The sequence below is a fragment of the Equus quagga genome, chromosome 14 (assembly GCF_021613505.1).
Source record: "Equus quagga isolate Etosha38 chromosome 14, UCLA_HA_Equagga_1.0, whole genome shotgun sequence".
Classification (NCBI taxonomy): domain Eukaryota; kingdom Metazoa; phylum Chordata; class Mammalia; order Perissodactyla; family Equidae; genus Equus; species Equus quagga.
This window is the reverse complement of record NC_060280.1, coordinates 1,432,513-1,452,079: the sequence shown is the minus strand read 5'-3', so window position 1 is coordinate 1,452,079 and position 19,567 is coordinate 1,432,513. Positions and strand designations below refer to the sequence as shown.

Sequence of the window (19,567 nt, the reverse complement as noted above, 5' to 3'; positions counted from 1 at the left end):
AGAAGCTATCTATACAAACGGAAAAACAGATAAACGGAAGAACAAAAGTGATAACCTCCCAGACTAGTGAACTTTCCCTGTTAAGTTCCCTAAATCCATATTAAGTTTACTTTATATTAAGTATCATAAAACACTTAAATTCAGATTTTTAAAAATTTTTTATTACCCAATTGGCACTCTCAGCCACAAATTCAGAGGGAGAAAGAGCTCAATAAGGCTTAGTTTAAAATGTATTTTCCACATTAGCTCATTCAAAAAAATTATAAAATTAAATAATCAAGAAAAATTAAGTGATAACTAATACTTTTTAAAGTGTTGATTTAAAGATGAGGACATATTCCTAGACAATCCCCAAATGGAACTTTCTCTTCATTAAAATGTTCATAATCACTTAAGCAGGAAAGTCTGCTTTTCTATATGTTTATTTTAAAATACCATTTTTAAAGCAAATTGGCTCTTATTTTTTGAAAGAGTGTTTAACATTAAAAAATATAATATTTTTAATTGAAAGGTACCCAACTGATATGTCAATAAAGCTCTCTGTTTTTATATAACTGAATTATTATGCAAAAAAAAGGAAAATTTTTAACTCATTTTTTTCCAAAGTGAGTTATTCAATAAATAGTATTCATGGTAAAAAGTTCAATTTTGAGCCAGAGACACACATCTGACATTTGGTAGTATAATTCTAAGAAAATTAGAGAAAAATACAGATTTAAAAAGTTTCCTCCCGACCTAAACAGCTTTATGACAAGTCAAATGAAATGTTCCATGAAGATAACTGTGTCATGGATAAATGATGGAAAATAAACAGTATTTCAATATCATTTCTTGTTTTACCCCATTGTCATCTTTTCCCTCTCTGTAATAATTACCTTCGCACAAACTCTAGATGGCAATATTGCACTTACTGTACTTTCAAGTAAACTGCCACAGTGGGTCCTCACATATCCTCTTTATCAACATTTTATGTGCCGTGGATCTATAGCCTCTTATTATAAGTGTAATGAAGCAGAAGTTATTGAAGCATTTTATTGATTGCTCAGATCACAAGTTTACTGCCATACTGAATTGGCACCTTACTCGCTGAAGCAAACTGCTGACACCTTTTTTAAAAAGTGACAACTACATCTATTTCATGACCAGAAATCCATTTTCATCTCTATCAAGACAAGAATGCAATTTTCACTTCATTTAACTGATGTTAGGCCTGCTCAAAGCATGACACTTAGAAAAAGACACAAGTTTAAGGTTCTTAAAATACTTCAAGTAACTAGAATGCAACTTGGTTTCAGGAAAAAAATTCAACAACCCTTCAAATCTATGAACAACCTAATATTTTAGAATTAGTTTTCATTTTGAAACGTCTGCAACATTATCTTAATGTTTTTAAGAGTAAGTTATGTTTATATATTACAGATTTTGTTCCGAGGTTTCAAAGGACATCAACAAGTTCAAAACTGAAATATTTTGGGTATTGCCCCAGGAAGGCAAGAACCAAGAAAACAGACCAATTTTTAACATACATATAGATGGGGAGCTAATGTACAGTAGGTGACTATAGATAACAATACTGTATTATATACTTGAAAGTTGATAAGAAAGTAGATCTTGAATGTTCTCACCCCAAAAGAGAAAAGAGAATTATGTGAGGTGATGGGAGTATTAACTAACTCTGCCATAGTAATAATTTTGCAATATGTAAGTGAATCAAATCATCACTTTGTACACCTTGTTATACATCAATTTTATCTCAATAAAGCCGGGGGGAAAAGTAGCTGGCAAACCAAAAATAAAAGTATATATAGAAAACGAAATAGGAACACTTATTCCTTCAGTAATGTTAGGACCAATAAATGATTTTGATTGACCTAAGATCTAAAGAGACAAACTTTCAACACTTCTTTTATGGTAAATTAAAATACGAAGATTCCTTTAAAAATATTTTTTGCAATAAACCAATTTTGTCAGCACTAAATGTAATTCAGCATATTTTGAACTGGATCTACTCTGAATAGAATTATTATTTTTAGTTTGATATCTAAGTGCCAAACTTATTGAAAGCGTGGGTAAAGTGAACCAAGATTAACTTACAAAATTTTTTTAACAAAATCTAAGTGCTTTGGTAGAGGTTAGTTGAATGTAATAATAAAATACATTTTGATTTTAAACTGCGAAACCAATATATGCTGAAGTTGCATGACCATTTCCGCATCTAATTATATGCCCACCAAATAAAATTACAGTTCAGTTCCAGCTTGAAAAGTGAAACCTAATTTTTGAAATAGAAATTTAGTATCTAAGATCTTTAAACCCCATGCATCAAATACAGAACATTTAGAAATAGTATATAATAGCATTCGAAAAAGCACTTTCCTTAAATTAATAAACAAAAAGGACCATGTGCGTACAAAATTTAAATCGCTCAGGCAGAACACTATAGTTTTCAACAAACTTTATTAAGTAATGATCTATCACAAATAGCCCACATATGTATTTCCAAGCTAAAATCACAGAAATCAAACATTCCCCTGCAGCTTCAGACATAAGGAGAAACCCTCAGTTTCTTTTCAATACACTGCTGAAGTGTAAAAAACACTGCCAGATTTTAAGAAATATTTGAGAGTGTTTTTCCCTTTCTTCATTTTTTTTAAGTAATCAAGCAAGCTAAAATTCAATTTCAAAGTTGGTCATTTCTTTCCAAAGTGCTGAAAGTTAGGAGTAAGATTAAAAATTCCTTCCAATTTTTTCATGCCTTCACCACCACAGGGGCTGCGACCCTCTTCGTAATTCAGATGGTGGTGAGGACATGAGAGCGAGACACTTGTTTCCTTTGTTTTTCTCTGGGTTTCCGAAACGACCGTGCGATAACCACTGCTAAGCCACACTGTGAACCGCTTTCAGTGATCAGAACTGTGTGTTTAGGAGCTCTTTTAAAACCCATATTTTAAAAGAAGAGTGCAATGCATTCACTATGTAAAAGGCTCCAGGAATTTTGTTGGTTGGGGGGAAATTATTCAAAGGAGCATCAAAATTGGGAAGACGTTTCCAGAAATCAATGTTTCCCCCGAATCACATTTGTATTTAAGATCAGCCATTCTGAAGCGTTATTTATATGGCCTCCTGGCACAGTTCCACGGACTTTTATGCATCTCTACAGAGCTTCTGAACAGACTGACATATATTTTGTTTACTGACAGCAACTAAAAGCCCTATGTAGGATCATAAATAAAGAAGATCATGTTTAAAAATCACTAATATCATTTTAAAAGGTAGTGCAGGCTTGTGTCTTGGCCTCTGTTTAGCTGCGTTAGGCCCGTGAATGACAGCTTCCCTGCTTGAGGCGCACAGAAAGCACAGCCTTCCTCATTCACTGACAGGACTGTGGCCTTTTCACACGTTCCTTCCACAGCAGTGTTTGTCCCCAAACACTGGAACTCGACACAATGGCATTCCTACTTCAACACCCCCACCAACAGCCCCACTACACAACAAGAATGCTAATGAGACGGAACAGCCCTCGCTCAAAGTGTTAACTGCATTTCATAGGAGCGCGTTTACGCCACTTCAAAGATTACCAATTAAACAGATTCTGCTTAGCTCTGAGGAATTTCTAAGATGTTTCCACTTTTAAGGAAATAAATGTGATAAATGTATGACTAAGTGACTTTATGCTCTCCTAAATATAGTATCTCACTTTATATACACGAATCAGTGTATACTACAGAGCACACTAACGCAGTGGGCTCAATTCAGTTGCATGCTATAGCCAAGTTAAAGTTAAAAATTGAAAAATGAATAAGTTCATAAACATAAAGCCAGTAGTTCTGACTTTTCTTTTAAAGCTATATTATCATAATTTATTTAAAAGAAATTTCCTCTGGGAACTCCAGAACATCAATTTAAAGTCTACGGTCTTTTGACAGAATCCCAGCAAAGCAAAACTGTCAATTTTATATATGATCTCAGAAGTGGGATGAATGGAAATAATATCAAGAGTTCATATAACCCTATAATTTACGAGCTTAGATGTGTTAAGGAAACAGGAATCATCAGCCATCTCCTTTTACATATCTAATGATTCTTTAACACAACCTTATATAAAACTAAATAAAAAAGGCTATCCTTAAGGTCAAATGAAGCAAATGAAGTTCAAATAGAGTTCATGAATGTGAAGAGGGGTATCTGCTAAGAAATCCTACTCACAGATAAAGCTATTGCCAGGCTTAACACCCAACCACTGATGACCTGTTAACAGCACACTACAGTGACTGCTCCAAACACTGCAAATCATTGTGAAGTAAGTCATGATGTAACAATATAAAAGAGACTCAAGACTACATGTAAACGAGCTGGCCTGAAAGAGACAGAAATTTACATGGAAATACATAATAGACAAATTTCCATGTCTTTTTCTTCATCTTTATATTTTAAAATAAAACTTAAGCAAGTATCATAAAACTGTTGAGTGAAAATCTTTAAGTTATTACAACTGAGCGAAAGGAAATGGGTTTAGTTAGGAAGGGCAATGAGCCTAGATTTTTAAATATTCCTAAATTTGGCATAATATTAAAAGTCATAATGTTGATGATACAGGCAATTTCACATGCTCAGACATCTAGAGACGCTAAAAATGTTAATTTTTGTTCATTTCACATTTAATATTTATTTTAATAAAATGTATTTTTCCTCAATTTTGAGTCATAAAGAAACAAAATCAAAGCAGTAATTCTTAAAGTATCTTCTTTTCTCACAATACACAGAACTCATTTCGTATAACAATCTCATACCACTCTTTATATCTATTAAGACTTTAAACATTTGGGACAACAGAAGAAAAAAACATGCCATAACTACTTTCTAAGCTGTTTCTCATCTCTAACACCCTCCCTTTTAATAAAACTTACTAAGTTTCTTATAGATTTGATTTAAACAGTCCCGTTCTTGCACTGGAGAATGGTCTCACATTTTCTTTAACACTAAATAATTTTAAACTAATAAGTGGAATCAAACCATTTAATACCAAATAAATGATTGTAATTAAATTGGTCATAATCCAGTTTAAAATGTGACTATATCCTAAAAGTTAAATAATATTTCAGTTAAAATAATTTAATCTAAATACAATGAAATATATTTCACACCAGTTTTTAAATTTGATATCGGCTTAATAAAGATTGAAAATAAGTTTGGATTATTTTTTCATATTTATCATTATAAATAGCCTTACCTATGATAATTATTAATTACATTTCTGGATCCACTGAAATTAATTAACTCGGCAAGCCAATCACCTTTTGAGAATAAAAGTTTCTCACGGGAAGATGTTTCTTGCTAGTTCTGATACCTTAGTCCAAGAATTCCTTCCAGTCAACACAAGGTGTTCTCTTCCAAAGCAGACAGCAGGAGGCGCTGTGTGAACACCGAGACGGAGCCCACGCCCGCCGCCCCTCCCCCGGCCCCAGAGAGGACCAGCACCAGCCTTTCAAAACATTCATCTTCCACAGCCTGTGGCCTGAGATAATGAGCCCAGTTCCAAAGTGGAACCTCCTAGTTAGAGAGGTAAAACCTAGCTCTCATCTAACGCGGTAAAACGTAGGCTTAACTTCTCAAGACTAAGGGCAAAGAGAATTCTAAAACTGTGGCGACTCCATTTTTATTGTATAAATGGCATGGAACATTCCACTTTAAGATAATCAATTCTACTTTAAGATGAATCAAAGTCCCTGTAAGCAGTTATTAGAATATCAAAGTCTTTACACACACACACTCACAATTACGGAATGGATACTTAGAAATTAAAGGCATAATTGACAAAGGCCAAAATCTAGTTTAACCTGACTCAAATCCATTAATTCTATTTCTACACTTTCAGGTCCTGAAACATACAAGTTAAATAAGCATAAATAAAGTAAGTTACTCTTGACATGAAGTTAATTCACAATTTAATTTCCCAGAATTCGACTGCTCATATTTTAGCCCAACTTGTACATTAGCAATTCTGATTTCATATGGAAAAAAATAATAAAACAAAACAGAAGGCTGAAACTTTAAAGTTTCAAACGCCTTAGGAGCTACTCATTTTCTTATTTAAAGTAACTGTTTATGGATTTCCACATAAGGAGTTGCCTTCAGTTTGCACAGACTGCAGCAAGAAAAGATGAGACATATGACATCTTGTACCAAAAGACATACACTCAGCCCATTCTTGTTTCTTTGAGATTACAGAAGAATCATTTGGGCTTCCTAATGGGCACTGAGCTCATGAAATACATACTGCAGTTCTTTTATGACACGATGCCAATCATTGCCTCTAAACAACCAGCTACATTTTAAAACATATAAAAAGCAGTTTTTAAAGAGGGATGACTCACCTGCTTATAATATTTTTGTGCAGACCTTAATCGTTGGTACAAAGCCAAAAGAACTCCTTGGAGGTACATCTTAGCTCCTGAGGGGCTGAAACCTTCTCCCTTAGAGACCCAAACGGGCCCCCGCAAAGGTGTGATGGAATTTTGCAGGCATTTTTCAAGCAGAGGAACTAGAGAGAAAATAAGGGAAAATAAATTATCTTGACCCAACGGAAATACACTGCCTGGAACACAGCCCCAATGCCAGAGCTAACTCTTAACATCTATTATTTATATCTGACCTGGGTTAAGTCTTAGAGAAGCAATTCCTGCATTACTAGTGGCCACCATGAAGGATGTATTTATATGGAGACACCCCCCATGCGAGACTCACAAGCTTTGTGCGCACACCTGAATAGTTCTGAAGTGTGCCTAACTAGCTGCACAGAGTGTCACGGTGTGCACTGATTGCCTTATCTTCTCATTTATCACAGATGAGTTGGAACCAACCTTGCTGAAATCTACTTCATTGTCCTGATAAAATTGTAAGACCCATGTTGTTTCTTCGTATAGCTTCCCGTAGAGGGGTCTGTATACCTAAAACATCACATCTGGAAATTATTCATAAAACATAATCCACACCTTGATAAGCCGTCCTATTCACTGCCACTGCTTAAATAACCCATAAAACAGTGTGGCGAGGCTGTTTAAAAAGACGGGGGAGAAACTTAAGCAAGCATTTTATCATGCCTTTTTATTTTCACGTTTCTGGGATATAAGCTAGTCAAAGACTTAGGAATGCTGTTCCAGTACACATTCTGTAAACAGATAGAAGGTATTTACTTGTGGGCCTATACTGCAACATCCGCATGGACTTGAAAGACGTTTATACACATCTTCACACGATTAGCTTATAAAGTCTTTCTAGTGTAAAATAGTCAAATAACATGGCAGCTGGCTAACATTTTTCAAGATTTCATTTCTCTCGGAAACGCCAAAATAAAGACATTTTTAAAAATCCTAGGAACCCAGAAAAATGAAAGGATATCATTTTTTTTTACTTGGTCTTTACTTAAGCGTGTACATGCGACACAGAATAAACATATAAAATAACTATATGGCTTAGCTACCTTATTCTGATACATATTTTTACTAGAAAGGATATTAGATAGATCACCAGGCAAGAATTGGTTATGTTTTATGTTGCATTTTTTATGCAGAGAGGCCTAGCATAGCAATCTGGAAATTGAATTACAATTAGGTTCAGCTGAGCTGCTGAGCAGCTGAGTTATGCAAATGGCCTTTGCTACTGGTATTCTGCTGAATTTTGCTCTTAGTAAAAAAGTTATGCGTTTTATGGCACAAAGTTCTGCTCTCTCTCCCAAAGCACAATTCAAATTCTTTCTAACATATTCAACACCAAGGAGAATATTGGAAATAGAGCTTAAGATTTTCTAGGACTATTATAAACAAAGTTTAAAGGAAATTATGACCCAATGATTATTTAGACACCTTTAGAAGTGTGCATGAAATTCACTCACCCAGCCTGAGAAATTAATTCCTAAAATTCACATATCAAACCACTTTTATGCTCCTGGAACAACTGCATTTCTCGATAAGTTTGATCATAACAAATACCTCAAACTTTTTAAAAATATAAGATCACATATATTATAAAATAAATAAAAAGCAAAAGAGAAATAAACTTATTTTAGAATTATGACTCTTCAATCTTTCAAAAAATGTATACTATAAATCAATCCTGATTATAATTTTTCCTAAAGAAATCTAGCTTAAGAATCATAGTGTTTTTGGTTAACTGTTATCACATTCATATATTACTATGTATTGGATTTTAATTTGCAGACTTTTAGTTGGTACACTCATTCAAACTAGTACAGTTTTTGAACATGACAAAGCATTACCTAAATTGCTCTTAAATTGAAATAAATTTAAGGAAAGTGAGAAGGTAATAAAGTTGAATGATTCAGAGTTTAGATTTAATCTTGAATTTAAACCTGAGAACATTTTTATCAGATTCTCTAGTCTCATAGCCTTATTCATCTATGTTTGTCACAAAATAACTTCCAAGTTCTTTATGTCAGCCCAAGGGATTCCGAAAAAGAATTTCATAGATCTTCTAACACAAAACTCTACTTTTTTCAGTTTGCACCCTTCATAAGAATTTAAGAAAAAATACAGCTTAGAAAAAAAATACAAATTGTATCAAAACGCAAGCAGTGTCAGAATTGATGGAGGACGGAAAATAGCTCCCATGCTCCACACGGTTTATATAATTAGGAACACTATGGAAACCAGAAACAGCAAAGCAAAGAAAGCAGCATTCACAAGCAGGTTTTATAAGGGACTTCAGAATCTGCTCTGAACTTGTTGAATAATCTCTTCAGTATTCCAGGATCTCCCTGCTGGAAGCAGGTCCTCATTATAACCACGAGAGCGCTAATAAAGGTTAGCCTCTGAACCAGGGATTAGCAGGCCCTTTCTTTTGGGAAGCTGCAAACTAGTAACTTTGATGATATTCTTGAAAAGGAAGACAAAGCACACTCCAAGAACAAACAATGTTTCCACTAACTAGGAAGGTACAGAAAACATAAGAAAATGATATGCCTAAATCTTAGGAAGGAAGTATAAATAAGCTTAATACATTGAAAAAATAAAATTTATGAGTCAGTTAGAATTAAAGAACTCTCCATAAAAAAGAAGCCTTGGCCTAAAATGATAGTTTTGAAATATAACAGTAATTGATTAAAAAACAAGTCAGTTGACTTTTCAACCCCAACCATAGATTTTAACATGAGTGTGAATTATTTTTTAATACCAAAGAAGACTTGGTCGTGTTTTTTTTTAAAGATTGGCACCTGGGCTAACAACTGCTGCCAATCTTTTTTTTTTTTTTCTGCTGTTTCTCCCCAAACCCCCCCTGTACACAGTTGCATATCTTAGTTGCCGGTCCTTCTAGTTGTGGGATGTGGGACGCTGCCTCAACGTGGCCTGACGAGCAGTGCCATGTCCACGCCCAGGATCCGAACCCTGGGCCGCCAGCAGTGGAGCGCGCGAACTTAATCACTCAGCCACAGAGCCGGCCCCTTGTACATGTTCTTAATCAGTGGTTTCCTCTCTTTTGTGTAAAGTTCTCCCTTCCTCTGATTCTGAAGCTTCTCCTTGAAATTGCTACTCAGAAACATGGCCTCATCAAGAAGGTGAGCTGGCTCTTACTATCCCGTGTTCCTTTAAGATTGGTGTGCACAGCTACCCACAGCATTTCTTCTGATGTGTGAGGCCTTTATTACACGTGTTCTATCTATTGCTCCTATTTACATGACTGCAACAAGAACTTTGCTTTACTGTAATTTCAATATTTCATTAAGCAAGTCCTCAACATTTTAATGAGATAAATGGCTTGGAAACTAATCATTCCTTAAATTTATCAATATGCATAGATCATTAAAATGCGATCATCCCACTGGGATCATTTCCATTACTGGAAAGATAAAGTTATGTGGATAATAGCTTTTTAGCCATTTTGTTTATTGTCAAGTTATGACCATAGGGCAAAGTGAAATTAATCCAATACTTTCATAGGGTTTGGAGTTAAAACTGAGGATGCTGGGTAAAGAGACCATGTGACCAAAAGGAGTAACTTCACTGGACAGAGTTAGTACTGAGCAGCATGGGTAAATGGATCCCATAATTAAAAGTAGTAGCTTTATTAATGTCATAACTATCAACTGATACTTTTCTCACTCATGCTGTTCTGTTTCCTTTGCACTTCTTCCTCCTTTTTCCACCTGTTAATATGTTCTTGTCCTTCAATGCCCATATCAGATGTTAACTCCTCTGGCAAAATATCCCAAGTTATTTAGGCGGGACTAATTGTTCCCTCCTCCATGTTTATACTTTTACTTTCCCTTATTGATTTGTATTAGTCCTCCTCCATTCCCACTTCCATCCTCCAGTAAATCATGAACCCTTTGGGGTTTGATGGCATGGTGTCTTTTAGTTTGGTAAAAGCAGTGCTCAATAAAGTTCTGTTGGATGAATAAACAGCACTTCAGATATACTGCAGGCAGTCTTTTAGGTGAGTTTCGGGGCCATGAGTCCAACTACACACAGTCTCCTAGAAACTGTAGCTTCCTATGACCGAATGAAAATGGGATCAAAATTTGATAAATAAATATGAATTTTGGAGCACATTGAGGATATGTACAATTGTTTTATTTTAATTTTCCTTATAAAATTATCTTGAAGACTAAGGAGGAAAAAAATACAAAAAGAAAACAACACGATTTGGCAATGAAGCATTAACTGCCAGGAGAAGGCGAGAGGTGGGCATTAAAAAGCCTTGGAAAATCCTTATGTGCTTCATCCTACCCCGTCATAAATCATGCAACTATGGGGGGAGAAAACACAATAAAACTTAAATAACAGAGCAAGAATATTAGATTAAGGTCAAAATAGCTATTTTAAATAATAAAGATAATTCCCTCTAAGAACTCTAAACACAATAAGTTCAAATGCTATTCATGAGAAAATAAACTATTCAGCTTCGAGAGAACCTTATATAAAAACCACTTCTTTACTGATGAGAAGCTTGAACTTATTTGGGACTCATGATGGGAGCAATACAAGGATTTCTGACAAGGAGCCAAAAATCCCCCTAAAGAGAAACCAGAATCTAACGAAACTTATCAAGTAGATATAGACTGGAATGTTCTGTCAAGTTCCACATCTAGGGAATATATATCTCTCTCCAAAAGCAACATCTTACATTAAAAGAGACACTTTACATATCACATTTGAATCTATTAGTGGAAAGCTAAAAAGAGGATTTTTTTTTACTAATATATTGTCAAAAAGCCCTGGAAATAATCAAAGGCTTTAATAACCTGCTTCCAATTAAAAATTAAAATTCATGCCAATTAAATATCCAGAATAATTTACACAATATTGTAATTTTCACATTTCTGTCAGAGTACATGAAACTATGAAAAAAAGAGGCCTCCCAGAGCATACTTGCCTACAAAGAAACTTCTATACACTCTGTGGCAGCAAGTTTCAGACCCCAGCCTCAAAAATACTCAATAATTAGTATTGTTAGCAGGACGTCGTTTGGAAATTTCCCACCAATTCAACCGACATTTATTTTTAAAATGAAGTTGATCTAAAAGCTCTTTTTTGCATGAAATAAAGCGAGTTCTTAAAAGATGCTAAGATTTGACTGCTTCCCACCAGGGAGGTATGCCTGCAAGGATCTGAGCTAGTTACAGGGTGTGTGTGTGTTAATGCTCCATACCCAGCTATTGGTAAGGGCTGGAGCTCCGGGTCCCACAGCAACAAGCAGACGCCACTCAGAAGCATGGTCTGCTGGCAAGATTGAATGATGGAGAGCATATTATCTCCTACGTTGCTCGGTTTATATCACTATATTTTTATTCAAACAAAACTAAACTAACAGCTGCTGTGTACTTTTGTTTACATGCTATATGTCAAATCTTATTGTCCCTAAGGTACTTATGAGAAAAGATTTAGCAGTCATTTGCTTAAATACCAATGCCTACCCAAATTTGGACTTTTCCTCCACTGAACCAAATGACAAGCACACGATTGCTACACTTAGAGCAATCTTTCACAGCGGCTTCAGTCCTCAGTGATCCTATTAAACTGACGGATGTTGCCTACGGGGTCTACAGTGTTACAACACTGCTGCAAGAGGCATTGATTTGTATGATAGGATCAAACAGAACAGGGACGCACTGGGGGGAAGAATTTCATAGGTCATATTGTTTTTACCTGAGTAAAATTTCACTTAGACATGGTGACCTTCACAGAGCACCTGGTTATTTTAATTGCTGATACGTGGGTGAAGGTTGACATTGGGACGCAGGAAGTAGGAAATCTTAGGAAGTCGTCTCCGTTTTGAAAATGCAGCTCGAGTCCTGCCTTTTCTTAAACGGAACGAAGTAGCTGTGCATTAAATATGCTGGCACATCTTCTGCTGAGCCGGTGGACCGAGCGGGTGTGAATTGTTAATGCCTTGCCGCTTCGCTTCACGGCTGGTGATTGATCATTTGTAACTATATCTACTCCTTGTTCCATGAAATCAAGTATGGAGTAATGGGTTCATCAGATTTTGGGGTTAAATTGAGAGTGAAGAGGTACTGTGTGTGGAAATAAGAGTTGCCATGTTCAGGGCTGGCCTTGTAACAGCATGGAATCTAAAGGCGATATTCAAAACCACTTCACTCATCACACGCTTACTGATTCTGAATAGGGCCCATTTGCAGGGGACATTTGGTAGTTTTCCAATGCGCTTTATGCCTCTTTCTACTTCCACCACCATGCACATCTCTTTTTCATACTCCCCCAGTAGCACATTGGTAGAACAGGTCAGCATACACAATTCATTTATTTAAATAACGTGGTTTATGGGAGTAGAAATACGCTGGGATTCCATTGTCTGAGTCTTGCCTTTAGCCTCAACAAAAGTAATAGTGTGTATGTCTTTGAAAATACAAGTATTATGTGAACTCAATTTCTTGGGCATCTAAAGTATTTGATATTTAGTAATAATGCAAAATAATTTAATTGAAATATATACAACTTTAAGGTTACTTAAAGAAAAGTTGAGAACTAACTATATCAATCTATTTTTACGTGAGTATGGTCTATACTAATACGTAATAGCTAAAAATGTATGACCTGCTATGTATGTAAACTTTCAAGCTCTGTACAAAAATTTAAATTATTATCTTAGAGTTAGTTTTGGAGAGCACATTGCAGGGAACTCAATAAATAAAACCAACAAAAATTAGAAGTAAAGGCCTTTAGAAATGTCATTATATAATTGCTTGCTGTAAAAACTAACACTTTTTTTTACATTATTATTTTTTATTTTTATTACTATTCAGGAAAGTTTAACCCAAATGGTGTTAACTGAGGCACCAATTAACTTTTGATCCAGAAGGAAAAGATGCAATAGAAAACGTAGTAAAACTTTGGAACAAATCAAATATACAAAGACTCAGGTATGTAGGTGACATTCAAAAGCAAGCTAATTGTAAAATGTCTCAAAACTCTACTATTTGGTTATAAAGTTATAACTAACACAAATTTTTTTAATTCAGCTGGATCTTTTTCTTTTTTTCTTTCTTTCTTTTCTTCAGTCTCAAAAGCAGGAATAATAATAATGCCTGGCACAAAATACCTAATTTAGAGAGACCTAGGAGTCAGATAATGTGGGTAAGCTGTTTTGGTCTCCTTGGATGTAAATGCTAAGTCAACATATTACTTACCCGTAAATATTTTATTTAGGATGTAAAAAATATATATGTCATGAAAAATGTATATTTTAAATGTCATAAACTAAAAAGTCTTAATAGTTTCAGCAATTATAATGGAGGTTTTCCTTTTGACATTTATTTCTCCATGTTTGTTTCACAAAAGTAGGATCTCCTATAATGAGCATATTGCACAGTGTTGTCTACTATCCGCTGCCCTCTAAAGACTCCCAGGGGGACGGAGACCAACCTCTGCCGAGTCACGTTCTTTCACATGGAGAACTTTGTAAGAAAACGTTTTATAACAGGTAGTAACAATTAGGCTATTTGTTTTCATTGGTAATTGGACTTATTATAATGTTTTTTATAACAAACTTCTAGGATCATGGACAAGTCATTAGAGTCAGAGTAAGATTTTTGGTGTTAGAGTTCAAAGACTGAGAAATAAGAGACACAAAAACCAGAAGCTAGAAAGACAAACTCTAGGAGAAGAGGGAAAGAGCAAGGACTTGTTAACAAAATCACATAAACACTGAAGCACGTTTAGCCCAACAAAACCTCGGGGTGATGATCATATCTTCATGAATATAAAAGAGAGTCTCTGTTTTAAAGACTTCAAAAGGGGATTTCTGACAGATATTAAAGAGTCTTGAGTAGATTGGACTGCTTTGTGATTGCTCCTATCACACAATTGTGCATTCCTGCATTTAATAAAAGATGACAGTGATCCAGTTATCATGGGAGTTCTCCCACTGCTGCTAAAAACACTTGTTTGTAATCTAGCCTTAACACAATTCTTAATATTCTCTGTAGAGCCACAGTAGAAATATAAACCATTGATGGTTAGCACTTTCTGCTTTTGTCCAAGCAACAAGAGTCGCCCATGTCGGATGTGTGGATGGCACTAGGAGGTGCTGGAGGCTGTGTCTAGGAAGCCCGGGGCATAGTCCCAAGGAAGGTCTTAAGACTCCTCCCGAGCCACACCCTTCCTGCACTAAAGTGCTCTTACCTGGCTGCCTTTGTATATCCCCATTCGCCCGAGAGAGATTTGAGGCCTGATTAACACCCACCAGTATTTGGCAACCCTCTTCAGCAAGAGATAGAAGTTTTCACATTTCTTAGAATTTGAGAAATAAAGGTAAATGGGAGAGGGATGCCAAAATTGAAGAGAGGCAAATGTACTTAATTTTAAAGAAGACAGTTTAGTCATCAATTTGAACTTAATTCCCAGCAAAGTTCTAGAACAGATTATAAAATGAATGCTTTTCGAACTTTTAGAAAAATAAACAGTAATCCTTAGGACCCAACATGCGGCAATTCACTTATTAAACAAATATTTAATGAGCAGAGAGGGAGACTCTTGAAATCTCTAACACCTGCATATAACCACTATTTCTTCCAGTGAGAAGCAGGTCCCAATACACTGTGGCTACCATCTTTGGTCTTTAAGCAAGGTACTGCTAAATCTGTGTGCCCCTTCCCAAGATAAACGAGTATACATGCAACCAGGTAGGAGATAATGTCTGCAAACCTCCTGTTTAAGTCCTCTATTTAGGATCCGTGATTGCTTTCTTCTGATGTTTCTACTTAAAAACGATAGAGAAATATGTCACCAAAACAAGGTAAAAAACGTCATGTGCAGATGCTGCCTCGGCTCACAGTTTCTTTCCTGGAGAAAGTAATAAAGGGAATCTGAATGAGCACACACACAGACCCAGTGGTCCCTGTCTGGGGCCTGACTGCAGGCTGCAGGTATGTGCCCTTCTGAACGACCCACTCTTAGCTAAGAAAGCAGTGCCATTTAGGGGCCCAAACCATCTGGACCCCTGCAGAATTCCATTTAGCAAAGAAGGGGCAGTACTAGCAGTGCAGGGGTCATACCGGGCATTTGTAGGGCATTAAGGGAGAGGGAAGCATTGTGACTAGAGACTCTCTCAGTGTCTGAATTTTCCATTTACATCAAAAGGAATCTAAGTACAGTGCTTCCCAGAGAAGGGCAGCATCACTAATTTTTATATCACTTTAGGGTATCTGCTCTATGTTATTCAGCCCTGGGTTAAACATGGGAATACAGAGAAGACTACAAAATCTCTGTTCTCATGGAGCTTAGAGTCTAGAGGACAGGTAGATATTAAAAAACAACTCCCCAAGCAGCTTTAGTAATTACAATTGTGATGATTACCATATACAGGCTGCCATTAATGTAACAGGGATACCTATCCTAGACACGGGAGCAAAATCAGATAGGAACAGGTGCTGTCAGGGGAGCTTTTCAGAAGAAGAAATATTTAAAATAAGGCCTTCAGATGAGTAGGCACTAGCTTGGAAGGAGGACAGGGTGAGAGAGAGTCCAAGCAGAGGAAACGTTACATGGTAAGGTACTGGGGCATGAGTGTGAGAAACAGAAACAGACAAACAAAGCGACTTGAGTGCAGAGATGCAGGGGTCAGTAGCCGTTAGTGAAGGCAGAGAAGTTGGGTGGGGACCAACTCATGAAGGCCCTTCAGGCCACGGTGAAGGCTGAAGGACTGGTTCAGAACGACAAGTTATGATGGGCTAAAATAACTTTTTAAAATGGTGTTGCTAGAGGGTTGCAATTAGAAGACTTGTGTCTCAGGTGGAGGTGGGTGAGTTTGTAGATTCCCAACTAAGTGAACAGCCATAGCCCTGGAAGACGATAGAAACCCGAAGCAGGGACTCTACTACATGCTAAAGATCTCTGCTCCTAACCATGGCGTGGTCAATACTTTAATCAACAACTTGGACGTTGTCAAAGGTGGTATTCTCACCAAATTTACAAGTGAAAATAATGATGGGAGAAACTGTTAATCCCTGGGTGATAGATTATATATCTGAAAGATCTTGCAAGGCTAAACTACTAAATAAAAACTTCGTAAGTAGAAATTTAGTAGGAATCAACATATAAAGTTCTGTTCACACATCTAAAAAATCAGTAGTACAAGTACAGCATGTGGATGAGGTAGCTTAAAAGCAAATTGTGGGCCCGGCCCCTTGGCCTAGTGGTTAGGTTTGGCATGCTCCACTTCAGTGGCCAGGTTCGGTTCCTGGGCACAGACCTACAACACTTGTCTGTGGCCATGCTGTGGCGGCATCCCACATACAAAATAGAGGAAGATTGGCACAGCTGTTAGCTCAGGGCAGATCTTCCTCAGAAAAAAAAAAAAAAGCAAATTGTGAGAAAAACTCGGGGGCTTTAATTAACTTTAAGTTCAATTTAGGTCAGAGATATCATGTATCTGATAGAAATAACAATGCAATTGTAGGTTATATCATGACCTGAACAGAAAGAGGAGGTGGGGCTGCTTTTCTCATCATCGACTGACCTGGAAAATTATATACAATGTGGGGTCCCATCCGGAGGAAGACCAAAAAACTAGACATAACAGAGAAGAGTGACCAGGATGGTGAGGAGCCAGAGAAATAGTTGGAGAGATGAGGGATGTCTAACCTGGAAAGTATTTAAATCATACAGGTCCATCTATTTGAAAGGCAGTCATAGACTAGAAATGAATTTCTATTTTGTCTGGAAGACAAAATCAAGACCAATGGTAAATGTTTAAAAGAATAGATTTCAATTAGCTATAAGATGGATTTTTTTTGAAGAAATTATAGCTGTCAGAAATGGAACAAGTAGCGACTGGATGGACACTTGTTGGAGATGATTTGGAGGAGATTCACCACAAAGTGAGATTTTGGAGGTGACCAAAGATGCGTCTGATGCTGAGATCCAAAGAAAATCAATCAACAATGCTGAAATAGATATCAAGAAATATCATTATTATTTGTCTTTATACTGCGCTAGGCGAGAATCTTCCAGCTTTGAGAGGTCCATGGACTATGGCACGATACTACTCAGAGCGGGTGGTGAGTCATCAAGCCGCATCAGTGAGAACCACCAACAAAAAGTAGTTAATAGCGGGCAATTGGTTGCAAATCCAATTCAACAAAGAATCTTTTTGAATTTTAATTCATTTTAAAAGTATTTTTCATCACTTACTATTTGCAGATACTATAATATAAAAATTATGCTTCATAATTATTTGTATGAATATTGATTTTTTTGAAGGCCTACTATATGCCCAGTCTGATGGTAGATATTAGGAGATTGTTAGAGTCTTTTTTTTAAAATATAAGAAAAAAATCGCTCTTTAGTTAGAAAGATAAGTCTTAAACACAAAACAGACATATTATATAAACAAGCCTTATGACATATGGTGCAGACATATGGTATCAAAAGAAGTTAATAAAAAGGAGGTATTAGTAAACAAAACAGAGTGGGATTTGAGTAATATTTTAAAACTGTGCATAAAACTGTGCAAGCTGACACCTTGATTGAAGCTTTGTGAGCGACCCAGAGTCAGAATGCCCAGCTAAGCTACACCTGAACTCCTGACCCACCAACACTGAGATAACACATGTTCGTTGCTTTAAGTTGCTAAGTTTTGGGTAATTTGTTACACAGCAACTGATAACTAATACAGATTTTGGAAAACAGACAGTGTTGTGTATTCCATTATTACTCAAAATATTTGCTGCCTTCCCTGAAGGAAAATCCTACTTCCCACGTTATTCACGTCAGCCCTCGTCATGTGACCCACAACACCCTTTGCTGGAAGGATTATAGTTCCCACACGGTTGAATTAAGGAGATGCATGTGATTTGCTTTGACATAAGCTAGTGCAGGTGCAATCAACCCACAATGATATGCAGAATGAGTGAAAAACACACCTTTGTGTAAGTCACGGAAAGGTGTGGAGTCATCTGTTACCACAAAATAATATAATATACCCTGACTGATGCAAATTGCTGAACTTCGAATAAATGGAGAAGAATAGAGAGATTATTGAGTGGGCATAAAATAGCATAAACGAAGGTAAGGAAGCCGGGCCCAGCACGGGCCACCGCACCGCCTGGAGGGACAGATCTGGCTATGACAGGGTGTATGTGGGGAGTTGTGAGATGTGGGTGATTATGGTGGTTGGGTAGGGCAAGACCACATAATGAAGGTTCTTGAATGACAGGATACAGAGAGTGAAAGCTTCTTCAAATGTAAAGTTTTGAGCAAAAAAAAAAAAAGTTACGGATATTTTAGGACGATTACTCTTTGGCTACACAAAGGATTAAGATTTAGGAAAAGAATTTAGTGGTCTAACTAGTGAGTAAAGATAATGTGACAATATTTATGAAGTACAAATAGCTAACTATTAGGTATCTATTGCCACAATAATGCCATATAACAAACACCTCAAAACACAGAAGCATAAAACAATAAGCACTAATTTAGCTCATGAGTCTGCAAATTAGCTGGGTGGTTCTGCTGGTCTGGCTGGGCTTGCTCTCTGGTCTTGGCATCAGCTGGCTGTCAGCTGATCTAGGATGACCTCTGAGACAACTGGGGCAAACCTCTTCTGCTCCACTTGTCTCTTTTTTTCTTTTAATAATTATTGAGGTGAAATTCACATAACATAAGACCAACCATTTTAAAGTGAAGAAATCAGTGGCATTTAGTACATTCAATGTGCAATCACCACCTCTATGTAGTTCCAGAATATTTCCACCACTTCACAGTAAAACCCCTTACACATTAAGCAGTTTTCCCCATTCTCCTCTCCCCCGGGCCCTGGCAAACACCAACCTGCATTCTGTCTGTATGGATTCATCAATTCTGGATGGTGCACATAAAAGGAATTATACAATACGGTACCCTTTGTATTTGGCTTTTCTCACTTAGCATAATGTTTTCAAGGTTCCTGCATGTGGTAGCATTATCAGTACTTCATTCTTTTTCATGGCTGCATAATATCCCATTGAATGTATATACGACAATGTGTTTCTGCATTCATCTTTTCATAGACATTTGGTTTCCAGCTTTTGGCTATTATCCATAGTGCTGCTATA

The 19,567-nt window shown here is 36.5% G+C and overlaps 1 protein-coding gene across 3 annotated transcripts in view; it reads right to left on the bottom strand.

Moving 5' to 3' along the window:
• The window catches only part of DCDC1 (doublecortin domain containing 1), a 427,916-nt gene that overhangs the window by 324,904 nt on the left and 83,445 nt on the right, over positions 1-19,567 (bottom strand). For 2 of the 3 annotated variants that reach the window (XM_046637833.1, XM_046637832.1), the window contains one exon: positions 6,375-6,541. In XM_046637833.1, coding sequence (XP_046493789.1) covers positions 6,375-6,541 — 167 coding nt within the window. Of the gene's footprint in view, positions 1-6,374; positions 6,542-19,567 lie in introns of those variants that run through there. The other variant, XM_046637834.1, reaches the window with a different exon arrangement.